The sequence below is a fragment of the Heliconius melpomene genome, chromosome 10, assembly GCF_056956725.1.
Source record: "Heliconius melpomene rosina isolate 202511_hmr_F chromosome 10, ASM5695672v1, whole genome shotgun sequence".
NCBI classification, from domain to species: Eukaryota; Metazoa; Arthropoda; class Insecta; order Lepidoptera; family Nymphalidae; genus Heliconius; species Heliconius melpomene.
The window spans coordinates 1721688-1736231 of NC_140398.1; the positions used below are offsets into that span (position 1 = coordinate 1721688).

Below are 14544 nucleotides of genomic sequence, written 5' to 3' on the forward strand. Positions count from 1 at the left end.
ATCAGACAAAAACTATTTTAGCGTATCTATATAATAATTGCTAATGGTCGAATTGACTTTGTTTTATTGATTTTAAAACGTTTAAATCGATTGAAACAGATAAATAATTTCTATTATATTTTATAAAAGAATATTATCTTTTATTAATTTAATTTTGTATAGTTCAATCAACATAAACCGAGAAAATATATTATTAGAACTCATCTATTCTCCTAATTTGGTATCGATATTATCGATCGATCGTGATTATTTCTGATATCCAAAGCCGCTCTTGAAATCATACTAAAAAAACTTAGGCTTTCCGCACTTCAGGAAAAACAGAGGAGATCTAATTTTAGAACACTCTGTTCCCCATTTCGCACCCAATTTTCGGGATATTGCGTGTTGAGTGGTGGAACTCAAATCCACGCTTTTTCTTGTTACCAGAGCGAACAGTGAAAAAAATCATTCCACCAAATGGGAATCGAACCCACAGCAGTCACGGTTACTGTCAGACCTTGTGCTGATGGCCACGACATCCTCCTAAACAGCCTGTTGAAATTTTTAATATCAATTCACGACGTAAAACTCCAAGAATTTTAAATTCCAAGCTACTTATCTATTATTATTAAATTAAATTAATTACGATTTAATCTTAATCAAACACATATTATCGCCAATTATTAATATATATTATATTAGATAATCTATGTAATTATAGACACTAAAATAACACTAAAAGTTATCGACGGAAGAATCAAAAAAATTAACCAAACACCTGTTAATTGAATATATTTTAATTCATTATTAATTAATGGTGAACACTATTAATTATTAATTAATGAATAGGCCAGTAGTGGCGCAAGGGCACAAGCGTGTGACTATAGACACGAGCGGTTGTGGCGGCGGGGCTCAAGTTAAATTTAAATTTAAATTTAAAGTAATCATTTTCCCGAGTGGGTACCGAATCAACGACCATCGCACTTACATTGGGTCATTTAGTCAGCTATATATTAGAGGTTCTGGTAAGAAGACATAGCGCGGCGTTGAGTTTCACCACTCAACACGCAATGTCGTAGATATAAAAATTCATAGATTTAAATGCACATCTAAAATGTACCTTATGTCTTTACAAACGGAAAGAGGAAAGATATTCATAACTACAGTTAACGATGATATTTCTAATAAACTCTCATAAAAATAACAATATTTTGATAAAAGCACAATCAAAATTCTCACAGCCACTATAAAAATCTCATCAAATTGAACGACAGTTATACAAATAGTTAATCAAGAAAAAGGTATTATCGGAAAGCCTCACACCCACACTGTGTGATTTATACGCGACGGCTAATTGACTTGTTTGTTTAATGCGTCGGCCGTCGCGTTTATACCTCACGATGTTTGTGTAAAATTCAATTTAATTGATTTTTTTTTATTTATATTTTATTGCTGAAAATTATTAATTTTAATATCATATGTATGTATATGATTTATTGAGGTAGAGTGAGTTCTGTAAGAGGCAGGAGGACACTTTGGTACGTTCGGTGTTTATTTACTTACTTATTTTTATTGATTGAAATAGTTATGCAGTACGTTGCGTTTAGCGGTCTGTTCTTTCTGGTTACACTGATGGGAGTAAAGTACGAAACTGCAAAAAATTGTGCACAGTTCATATATTCCTTTATTTGAATATTTTAGCGATTATGAGAATTTATAAACCGTTCTCAAGTCTGACGTTGATCTTGAGATACCGTTTTCTTTCTTTCTTTTTGTCATTAGTTTAAGTGTGAATATATCTGTCTAATAAATCAAAGTTAGCTGGTTACATAGTTAAAGTTTTACAAGAATTTACACGTAACGTGGTAGATAAATGAATATAAAAAGAATCTGCAAAATAAACAGACCTAACAATGACGATCTCAATTTCACAGTTCGCAGTATAAAATGAATCTTACATTACTATATGTTTATTTCTTTTGAAGATATTAATAGATACAAAACAAAAGTTTTATTTGCACAAATCCTTGTCTTAAGATTTCGTGAAAAAATAAACAAGGCACATATCACGAACTAGAAACTCATTTCAAGATTGAAACTTCTTGTAGTACGCAGATACAAAATTATAATAAATAATTAAATCATGATACAGACTATAAATAAAAGAGTTATATTCACGTTTTATTGAAATGGATTGGTTGTTTTGTTCTTTGTCTTTAAACAAATAAGTATCCTTTATTTTACATAATTTGCATAGAATATGGTATTTATAGAACCATGAATTAATTTTACTCTGACAGACACGACAAATCGTGAGGCGGTGGTTTTTAGAAAACAAGATGATTATAAGCGCCATTGGCCTGATTAAAACGGTAATAGTCGGTACTGGCTCAGATTACACAGGAAGTAAAAAAAATATATGTATATTAAAAAAAAATGTGTGAATTTGATCGTCAATCAAGGGTATAGTTGTATTTTGAGCTGAAATGCGGCGTTGAGTTCCATTCGCAACGCACAACATGTCGAATTCAGGCGGAATGTGATGAATGGAATGGAATGTCTGTATACTAGGTTTTATCGACACAATGCAAGATTTTGTGGAAAAAATTGCAAAAAAAAAAATTAAAAATATATTGACAATTCAAAATAAAATTAAACGTCAAAAAAAGCCAAAAATAAACCCTTTAAAGAACCAATCTTAGGTAAAAACCTATTTTGCAGAATAAAAGCGTGGAAGTATGAGTGTCTCTTTGTCTTGTTACCAGAACGAGGAAAAGAAAATAATTAATTCAATACGAAAATATTATACCTATAAAGAACCTATACCTATAAAGAAGTCGAGTACATACGCCTACCTAGTATTTTCGAGCTGTCACTTTGTCTGTTGAAAATTATTTATACCGCAATGTTAATTGAGAGATATGTTGGAATGACTTTTGTATGCACCATTTTGTTTACATTCCGACATTTTACGATGACAGGTTGTTTTAGCGGGAATTCTTTTGTGAATTTCTTTTGTATTTAACCAAACTACAAGGTTGTGAAAATAAATAGCAATCGTACACTTAATATTAATTATATTTAAGGCTGTATTCAACGTACCCCAGGGCAGCCATAGGGAACCTTGTGTTAAGTCACTCCGTTTCCCGCACACCCCCAATTTTCGCGACTTTGCATGTTAAATGGGGGAACCCAAAACCGCGCTTTTGTTTATTACCAGAGTGACGAAAAAATAACTTTCCCTGACTGGCAATCAAACCCACTACCGTCACGTTTACAGTCGTGCCGTCTATACATTTACGGCATTTTTAATAGTTATAATATACATAAAATATGACCAATATATTGATTTCATATAAATGATGAACATTTCCTATTTCGATACTCAGTTATGATATTAATGAAGTGAAATCGAAATTATGTAAATTAAAAAAAAAAAAACAAACATTTTATAGTTTTGTTTAGAACCTATTAATACGTAGTTTGTAACTCGTAAATATTTGATTGTGGGACATGATAGACCTTTATTACTTTATAATAATTAACATAAGATTAATTTATTTGATGCATGTCTCATATAGTTCTTTTTTTTGGTTAACTAATGAAGTGGCTATGTTTATTATGTAGGGATATAAATTAAATAGAATTTTGTTGGTAAATATATTTTTGTGAAATACTTATACGTTACTTTGATTAAATAATTAATATGATAACGAAGAAACTTACAATATTTCATGAAATCTTACGCTACTTTAGAGTCAAAACCTATTATTTATTTTAAAAATTCGAACCTGTTATCCTAGTTTATATTGCCACTTATGTTACATATATTCGTATATTAATATATATGCAAATGAAAAGGTGTATATTACATATAATGTATGTATATTGCAGGCGTTGCACGATCGCTAATTGACTTATTAACCCGTAGTGGCTGACAAGCGGTAAATATCACGATTAGATAAGGCTGAGGATATACTCTTGTATCTATTTTTTTACAAAAAAAATTAACCCGCGCACAGCAGGGTAGGCAGAGGGAACCTAGTGTTAAGGTACTCCGTTTCCCGCTTTCCTTTGAATTCTGGACTTTCCACTCCCGCCGCCGCTTTCCATTGCGTATTGGAGTGGCGTAACTCAACGCCGCGCTTTGCCTCGACACCAAAGCGAAGTAATGGAAATATAAATTTAAATTTTAGTTAGTAATTTTTAATCAATTAGGTTACAACATAATTAAGATCTCTATATACTTTTGTAATCTGCATGTCATTGGGGCGTAGCGGCACAGCAACCGATTATAAATGCGATATTCGAGGTGGCTCTGGTAACAAAACGGAATTAAATTACTTTATTTTGAAGCTTCATATCGAGAAGTTAAAAACCTAAATCCACCATATACCTAGACAGATGGAACCTAGAATTAAGACACTGCCGTCCCCAAAGCACCGCCTTATTTTCAAGACATGTCGATTTTGAGTAGCGAAATTCAACGACGCACTTTGCTTTATTACTAGAGCGTCAATAATTCATTCACAACCACTGCGCCACAACGACCTCAAGTTAATGTAACCTAGGATTTTCGAAACGTTGACGTCTTGAGTAGTGGACCTCAAAGCTTTGTCATTATCACCAGAAGCAAGGAAATGAAAATAATTCATACAACCGACTGGACATCAACACGAATTTTTATTTTTTGTATGTACGTAACTTTATGTAGAATGAAGGTGTTTAGATCTCAATTTGGATAAAGCGCCACCTGCCTTATATTAGATAAACAAAAATTATAATTGTCGACGTGAATGATACTAATCAACATATAATTATAACTTTATAACACGTATAGACGTATAATAATAAAAAACTGTGAAAGTTTGAAATTTCATTCAAATCCTAATGCGCTGATTCGGGCGGAAAGCGGAGAACAGCGTGACTTAATAATAAAGAGCGTTAGGAGAGACTAGTAAGGTACGAATTAACTTTAGGCTTAAAGTATTTCTGCATTATCTAAGAAGTCCAAAACGTTTCGTTTACCATTTTCCATATAAATAAATTAATATCATTTTCTTATTATTAAAAAGTATTATTAATTACTTTTTAAAATTGTCGCAGCACCAAATGCTTCCAAAATTTAGGAGCATGAGGGTGGTGTTTTAACACTAGGTTCCTAAAAATACACATATTTTTTGACACTTATAACAAAGAATGCAATAAGCAATAAGAATGCAGCAATGAGGTTATCGTGGATCAATAGGATAGCACCTGACGTTTGACGCGATGTTTGCTGATTCAAGGCCCACTTGGAAAAAATATTTTATTTCCTCGCTCTAATTAAACAAACCGCCACTAAGCACAACATATCACAACGGAGTGACAAAAAACCATGGTCTTAACCTGAGGTGGCTAAATGCTAGGTTCACTATGATTTCCCTGTATTTACACTCTAAGGCGTGAAACCAATACTCACCTTTGAAAATAACCAATCTATTTCTTTATCATACATTTCATAGAATCCTATTAACATCGTCTCAGGCACGATGACTTCGATCCAGTTATTTATACAGAAGCGGCGCTTAAATCTACATACATATATCTTCAAGTATGCTAATATTATGCTACTCTGACGATGAAAGCTTATTTATAACTAAAAATAAAATAAATTTGAGATTATCTTGGCTCTATGGTATATTTTGATGATAATAGTTACGGGTTCGATTCCCGCTATAATGTAATGCTCAATAATTTCTTGAAATTGAATGGTAACTAGAGTAATGACGTATCCAGGCCTAAAACGTATTTTAATTATCTTTTTAATTTAAGCTACCAGAGAAGCGGCGTTTACGTACGCGATAACGTCAGCCGGTGTGACCCACGCGTTGAGCACAGCGTGCGCGCGCGGCGACCTGCCCGCCTGTGGGTGTACTTCTAATAGGTAAAAAATATCTTTACATATATAACATTTTTATCATGAAAACATTATATGACGCTTTACGCGTATGTATTCGAGTTAGTATCCATGTTATTGCAGTCAGTGGTGGTTTTGGATTCGATCCCCACTTATTGAATTGTATTTTCATTTCCCTTATCTGGTGAATCCGCGACTCTACACGGAACATCTCAAATTTAAACTTGTCATATCCACATAAGAATTATAAATAGTAAGTAATAGACAAAGCGCATCATTTCTTCACTTAAGTAACAAGGTAAAGCGCGGCGTTGAGTTCCACCACTCAACAATTCTGATTCTTAATTCATACTATCCTATATGATACAGACGTCGTTCACCAAATCCCACCGAGCAGTTCCAATGGGGTGGATGTGGGGAAGCAGCTTACGGCGCGAGATTCTCCCGACGGTTCCTTGACTCCCGAGAAATGGAAGAAGACGCGAGGAGTTTGATGAACTTACACAACAACCGGGTGGGCAGGAAGGTGAGCGAGGTATTACCAAATCTAATGGTAGCCATAGCTTTCTAGAATCATCGCTTTAAAGTTCTTTTGCCATATTTTATAGAATGCTTATTTCTTAGAATATATAGATTTTCGTCTGTTGATCTTTTTTTCTGTAAGACTTCTTTAGTGATATTTGTTTATAAGACTGGTAAAAAGTCAAAGCGCGTGTCCCGCTTTGGGTAGACGGTAAAACTAGATTTCCCCTACTCATCCCTGCCAAATGCGAGCATAATATAGCGTAAACTGTATTGTAATAAGTCCTTTACTAAGCTTAAGCATTAAGCATCTGACAAGATTATGTCTTCCACTCTTTATTCCTGTTATTTGATTCCAATAAATTAATTATCAATTATCTTTTCCCTTCCGGATTAGATATAAGTGATGAGTGCTTATCGTATCTATCTTAATCTAATTACAGGTTCTCTATAAATAGGAACAAAATACTTATATATCGAATTAGTGACTCTTGTTTTATGTTTCTAGCTGTTGAATAGACCTTATATTCATAATCTCCTAAATCAACGAAGTAGATAGATCATCAAAATTTTCTATCCAAAAAGATTCAATATTAATGTAAAAGCCTATTAGTCTATTTTCCCATATAAGATCACATTTTAGCTATAAACATCACTTAGTACAAAATTCGAACCTACAGCCTTCTATGTGTCATCGTCGTAATTAAAGACCGTTGTATCTACCATTATTTCTATTTATACAGTCCAGTTCATACCAATCTCCATTTCAATTGGTGTATTCGAACAAATCACTACTTTATATTAATGAGTAATCTTTTCGAACGGAGGATATCCCATTCAAATGACATCTACTCCGGGTAATACACATATTAGCATAATTTCTAGTAATGTCGAACGATTTCTTTAACTGTTGGTTGTGTTCGTTGATCTTTTTACTTATGTGTATAATTTTTATAAATTAAACAGAAAGTATTAATAAATAGTGAGGTTTTTGCAAGAAATTTTATCAGGGATATGGTGTTTTTTGCATAGATATGCTGAGCTAAGATTCACGAGTTTATTTTATAGCAGAATAAAGGGTATCCTGCTTATAACAGGATAGTCAGAGGGAAGAAAAAGGTTCCTCACATTCCCCTCAATTTTTGAGACATTTTATGTTCAGTAACTTTTTTTATTTTGTCGTAGTTGGTATTCAAACTTCATTATCAGATCATTTTTGACACATCACAAACCACAATGTTGCACTTTGTCTAACTTCTGATAATAATAATTTCCTCCGACTCGTTTTCGTTTCCGTCGACTACCTATCGACTATCAAACTTAGAACTATAACATAAATTACGCCTATTTTGCCTGCCAAAAGGTATAATTCTAAAATATTCCCAATTCTCAAGAACACGTCTAGATAGTTCCTAATCACATATCATAGAAATTTTCCATAGCTTTCCTCGAAGCGAGCCGGGGGGTCCAATTATGTATTGTTCGAAATAAGGGTCTACCTTTGCCCCGAGGTGATCTCCACATCGTGATTTTGACTCACATGCATTTTAGCATATTAAAGATATTATGCCAAGTAGTCATTTTAAGAAAACACCCAAAAATTATAGGTTGAAAACATTGAAGGTATTTGTAGTATGCAAAAATCTTAAATTTGAGATAGTTATGTTCATTTAAGTGCTTTTTAACGTATAATTTTGTGATATATCTAATGTTGGTGTAATAAATTTTGGATGATTATGTGAAAAGTTGAAAATATTTGGTAATGGTAAGAACTGGTACTTTTTTAAAGTATAAAAAGTCATGTAGCGTGTATTTTTATTTATCTTTTCGATAATCAAATATGGTAACAAATTTAAACCATAATTTGTAAAAAAGATTACCCAAATTTAAATGAAAGTAATGTTTATTTTATGTTTAACAGACGACTACGAACAATAACATTAATAAAAAGACTTGTTACCAGTACAGGGAAATCAAAATAATTTATCCTCCTAAATATGTTTTGAATCAAGCGCTGTCCACAATAGACTCTATATATTCATAAAATACTATAAATATAAATAAAATAAGCAGAAAATTCTCCTACCTAATAAAGATAGACATTCTCCAAAGCCTCTAAGAGGTGCCGGAGGACAAAATCATTGCATTATTGCGGAACACACGAAGTTATGACGTAAACAGCCATACTACTATGTATTCTACTTCATGCATACATACATTCTTCACGTATAATCAATTGACCGTTTGGTCATTTCGATAGGTTTCTTGGTATTTGTATGTAAAAGAAAATGGTGAATGATTTGCTATCTCAGCTTATTTATTGGTTACTAACTTTTATTTTTATGGCTTAAACTTACTATTTTTAGTGTACCTTTGTGTAGTGTACCTTAATGTCGCGCTTTGTCTTGTTACTAGTTATGTTTCCCTGATATACGCTGTACATTACGATGGTATATAAAAAAAACTTATAAAAACGTAAGCTACAAGTTAATAATTATAATATGCATATATCTATATGTATAATTTAAATAGACTGAGATAAACGAGTATAGAGGAAGTGACGGTGATTATTAGAGGTAATTTTCTGTGAGAGATAGCTACTGCGTGGATGTTTTTATTTTTTAAATTATAGTTCTACTAGCATAGCACATCTCACATTATCACTTGCTAAGTGTAGCAAAAAACATGGTTTATTATAAGCTATATAAAATCAAGAAGAATGTTTTTGTTTGTGTAGGTTTTGTTTTATACAAAAAAAATTGAACTGGTCAAATAATTGTAAAGCAAAAATAATAAATCTTAAATACCTTTAATGTCCTTAATAACTAAGTTCTAAGAGAAATATAATGTAAGTATATCTAAAAAAAATTAAGTCGGCATCGCCACAATTATTTTAATTTGGTTATTTCTTTCAAATTAAAATAATTTAATGATTTTCTTATTTATCTTCTGCCTTTCCTGCAATGTGTCATATAGGTAATATAGTAAAAAATAATGCGTGAATGCAGCGTGCAGCTAAAGGAAAACTTATTGTTTGTGGAAGATTTTTTTAAATAGTAATTTCGATTAACTCCTTACCAGATGGTTAAAGACCTAGTCCGACGTGAATGTAAATGTCACGGCGTCTCCGGGTCCTGCGCGGTGCGGACCTGCTGGCGTGCCCTGCCACCGTTCAGGGCGGTGGGCGCCGCTCTCAGGGAGAAGTACCATAGGGCTCGACTGGTGACACCTCACCCGCCGCCTGCTGTACACGCGCCTCAGACGCATCTTGTTATACGACGGTGAGTTATTTGAATGAATATTTAGAATAGTTATTATATCAAGATATTATCTCCAGAATTTGGTGGACAGTGGGAAACAGAAATGTCTCCATGAGAACGGATTGTCTTAACATTAGGTTCTCACGTATCTCTGTCTACCCTGCTTTGGAGTACAGCGTTGAGCTTAAAACTATGGATTCGATTCCCGATTCTCAATAAAAGAATGGATCATTTTAATATCTTTGCTCTTGTTTGCTAACAAGACATCGCGGCGTTGCTGTGTTCCGCAACATAACACGCAATGTCTTAACAATTGGGCGGAAGTGAGGATAGGAATGTCTTAACACTGTGATAGCACAGTGGACGCTCGTTTGCCTTGTCCTTTCCCTAAAAAAAAGGTTCCCTTTACCTATGCGGGACGTTGCATAAAGCTAAAGAAAAATATTTCAAAATATTTAAATATATTTCAAGTTGTAATAATGAAATATTGGAGTTTCCACCATAAAAGACAAGTGTGTGAATTTAGTAGCGATCGCTGCTAGACATGAGATATCATGAATATGAAATTATTTTGCAACTTTGACCTTAGACACCGACCGGACGACGGAGTGACTCATACGTGCCCACCTGTCACCAGTACAAAGTAAAATATACTGACTATTTTTTTATTTAATATACGAGTATTATATTTATATTATATTTTATACATTATATTTTAATTGACGTCAGGCGCGGCGCGAGCGTGGCGTAAACGTGACAGGTTTTGGGTTCGATTGTCACTCGAGATAATGAAATATTTTCAATTCCTCGCCTCTATAAACGAGGCAAAACGCGGCGTTGAGATCCGTTACTCAATCAAATATTTTTGTATTATTATTGTATCTTAACTCTTTTCGCATAGTGAGATGGATTGTTAAAATACTAAGAGAGAACCTTATTACCAGACATTTCACAGCTTCAATTTTTTAAGAGACATTACTAATTCAGTGGTGGAACTCAACTGCGCGTTATAACAAAATAATAACAAACGTAAACTAAAATTTACAGCTTGCAGTTAAAATACATTGTATCTAAGTTTAAAGTTGGATTTCTTATATTTAATACCTAGCACAATAAACGCTATCCCCTATTTCCGATATAGCCAATATCATGATAGTATGTAGAAGCAGAATTGCCTTATAAGGCCTTATGTTGCCTTTTACAGCACACGGAACCAGAAAATATGTAAAATAATTTTGCTTTTTTGATTAGAACTTGAACTCGGCATTCTTGCATATTTGGTTAAAGCGAAAAACAAGGTAAAATATTATTTTTTAAGGTTCACGCAGTATCCCGCATACATCAGGAGAGGGTGAGGGAACCTAATGTTAAGTTCCATTCCCCACTTTCAGCCTTTCATTTTTTCAAGTGTCAAGATACTTACTCGATAGTTGCGGAACTAAACGCCACACCATGTCCTATCAGAACTAAGAAATTAAAATAGTTTAAATATAATCTCTAAAATATATTCCCCAAGTGAGTATCGTAAGCTAACATATTTCTACTTAGAAAAAATATTAAAATTCATAAAGAAATAGTTGAATTATATTATATAAAAAAATGTGACACCTGCTGTTTAAAATTACACTTTAACATTTTTATACGATATAAATAATTAAAATTCTCCAAGGCCAACTCTGACTCACGGTATCGATATTAATTTATAAAAATAATAAATTTATAATTTATGACTAGTTCACTTTTCTATTGCTCTAACGGTCTGCTTTACTAAGGAAAAAGTATGTATTTGCTTACCGCTTGGAAATTTATGAAAGAAGCAGGCTTATATTGTGTTCTTTTTATTGTTTTAAAAGAAAACCTTGCTGTAAAAGAAAAAAAATAAGAACCATAGAAAAAACAACGCTAACCACTTTTCTCTCTTTTTATCATATCTAAAATATCTCGGGTGTGAATTAAGCTTTTATTTTATACAAATTATTGACAAGTTATTATCATAAACAAGAAATTATGTGTAGAAATATTTAGATTTACATATTAATATATTAGACTTTCCTTCCCGTTATATATCATAAAATATAAGTTAAAATATTATTTTTAAATGTACACTAGTTATATCATAAATTACCTATATATTTTTGTTTCAATTCTACCTTCATTTCATTTTCTCGAGTGGGGATCGAACCCACAACCAGTTGTGTCACACTTGTGTACATGCGCCAAGACTGGTTTTCTTATTATTAGACGTGATATTTATTTAGTATTTTTTTAAATATCTTTTTCTTTCAATTTCTCAATAGTAAAGTAATTTAACAACTATTTATTTCCTCGACGAGTGAAGCAATCAGAAATGAATATAACAGATCGAATATTCGCCCTCTAACTTTCGATCTCCCGAACTTTAACGCGAGGTCACAACAGGAGGAACATGAGGTCTGACTCTGAGCCAAACACGTATCTCATATTATGTTTTGATGTCGCTACAATACGTGCTCATTGATGGAAATTATGCACCTTTTCTCAAGAGAGCCATGAGAAATATTTGTATGAAACGTACATAATATAGTAATAAAACGTGCCGGAATTGAACTCCCGACCCACGCATTGAGTATACTGTAAGTCAACTTTTGTAGGCTAACAAAAATTCTTAAAAATATAGTATACTTTTAAGAATATACAATGTTTTGAGAATATTTTATATATAATATATTTTCATTTAAACATAATTTTATAGTGTAATTATTTATAAGCTGTCAGTTTATATTGCCTGTATGCTAAAGAATAAAATGTTAATTCTGTTGTGAGACAGTTGCAACAGCCCAGCCTGTCAAAACGAGGGCTGTGGATTCAAATTGAAACTACGTAAAATATAACAGACCACGTGTCTGTAATGTTAAGTTAAAATATATATATAACCCTTCCTTAGCAGTCGGGAAAGAAAACGTAAAATAACACTTAATTCACGATTAGGTAGGTACTAATGATACTTATTCCTATTTAAATGTTTACAGGACAAGGCAAAACGCAGGTGTAGGCAGGCAGCCCCGCAAGTCAGAACTAGTGTTTCTCGAGCCATCCCCTTCGTACTGTGAGCCTGATGTCACGACTGGTTCCTTTGGTACTCACGGAAGACATTGTAATAGGACTTCTAGAGGTAATCTGGGATTAATATAGCTGTTAATTTTTATTAACTTAAAATTCATTTTATTTGAACTGATTTTAAAATTTTAAAAAAGCTTCAAACGAAGGAATAAGTTTTTTATGTCTCGTTGCGTTTTGATAGAAAAATATTTTATTTCTTATGCATGTTTAGAAAATATCTTATGCATTTTATTATTTCAAAAATATTACTGTAAGTATATTTAGGACATGTTTTTCATTTCATTTACAGGCGAAGACGGCTGTGAAACACTGTGCTGCGGACGCGGCTACAACACAGTTAAAACGGAAGAAGAGACGAAATGCCACTGTCGTTTCCACTGGTGTTGTCGAGTGTCGTGCGACAAGTGCGTCATCAGGAACGAAGTTCACGTTTGTAAATAAGAGCCATCTAGCGACGAATAGCTGAAGTGAACTTTTATAGTTTAAGTTTAATGTTATTTTAAGCAAGATGTAATATAGCTCATAGCCTATAACATCCCTCGATATATGGACTATCCACCACAAAAAATATTTTTTTCAATTCAAACCTGTAGTTCCTGAGATTAGCGCGTTCAACCAAACAAACTCTTCAGCTTTATAACGTTAAGTATATAAGTGTATAAGCGGCATAAATGTTTTGTAAAACTTAATAAATTTTGTAATTTTTTACTACGCTTTATTACTGTATTGTCCTCTTTACTATTTAAAGTGCATTGTGACTTAAAAAACGGTCACTCTACTGTGTTTGTTTTCTTTGTACTTATAATTTAATTATGTCTTTAATTTTATTACTAAAAAAAGCATGTACTTACTTAACATATTTATTGGTAGCACATAAGAGCGTTTTGTTTTTCTTAAAAATAACCTCTGATATTTTCCTCAATATATTATTTTATTTTCACTAGCATAATATTACTTTGTAAAATAACCTTTATACCTACTATAAAATAAAATATATGACTTATACAACATATTGATATTGTATGTATTTATGAAATTTAATATTATAAACGAAAAGTACTCTTATTAAAATATTATTCATTAAAGAAGAGAGTACGAAAAGGATGTATTCCTTTTTTGCTAACTTTGATATTTTTAATTTTCATTTCTTATTATTATTTTTTTCTTTTTAAATTGTCTCACATGTATAGAGTTTTTATTGAGACACGACTGCGGCACTTTTACTTAAAAGTTAAAATATTTTATAATAATCTCATTAGTAATAACTTTTACAAATTAATTATTATATGTACCTAAATACAAAATATCACTTTTCATACAACTAAGTACTAAATAATGCATTCCGTAGTTTAAGCCTAACTTATTCATATCATGATATTGATGACTTTTAAATAAACTTTTTTCACTTGTTGTCATTGTTTTATTGTATCCTTTGTATTGTTTTTTTTATAAATGCTCACTAGTTAAGAAACAGCTACAATTATACAATTAACTTAATATAGAGGCTGTCGTGGTGCAGGTGGCGAAAGTGGGTTCGATTCCCACTTGGAGGAATGAAATATTTAATACGTTCATTGTCACTCTATTAACTTGGCAAAGCACGGCATTGCCGCTACCTCCACTCAACACGCAATGTCTCAAAAATTGGGCGGTGCATAGAGAATGAAGTGTCTTAACTGGCTATGAAGGATACTGTGTGTAGAAAAATAGACATTCAATAAATAAAATATAATATTCTTAATATATTACAAAAAAGGTTAAATAAAATATTCCAAAATAAAACAA

At 32.3% G+C, this 14544-nt stretch overlaps 1 protein-coding gene across 2 annotated transcripts in view; it reads left to right on the forward strand.

Annotated features, from left to right (window-relative positions):
• The window catches only part of Wnt2 (Wnt oncogene analog 2), a 59075-nt gene extending 44905 nt beyond the window's left edge, over window positions 1-14170 (forward strand). The window contains exons 5-9 of one of the 2 annotated variants that reach the window (XM_085191329.1): window positions 5794-5905; window positions 6248-6404; window positions 9482-9681; window positions 12669-12811; window positions 13049-14170. In XM_085191329.1, coding sequence (XP_085047455.1) covers window positions 5794-5905; window positions 6248-6404; window positions 9482-9681; window positions 12669-12811; window positions 13049-13200 — 764 coding nt within the window. In that variant the 3' untranslated portion in view covers window positions 13201-14170. Of the gene's footprint in view, window positions 1-5793; window positions 5906-6247; window positions 6414-9481; window positions 9682-12668; window positions 12812-13048 lie in introns of both variants that reach the window. The other variant, XM_085191328.1, reaches the window with a different exon arrangement.
• The last annotated feature ends 374 nt before the right edge of the window (window positions 14171-14544 follow it).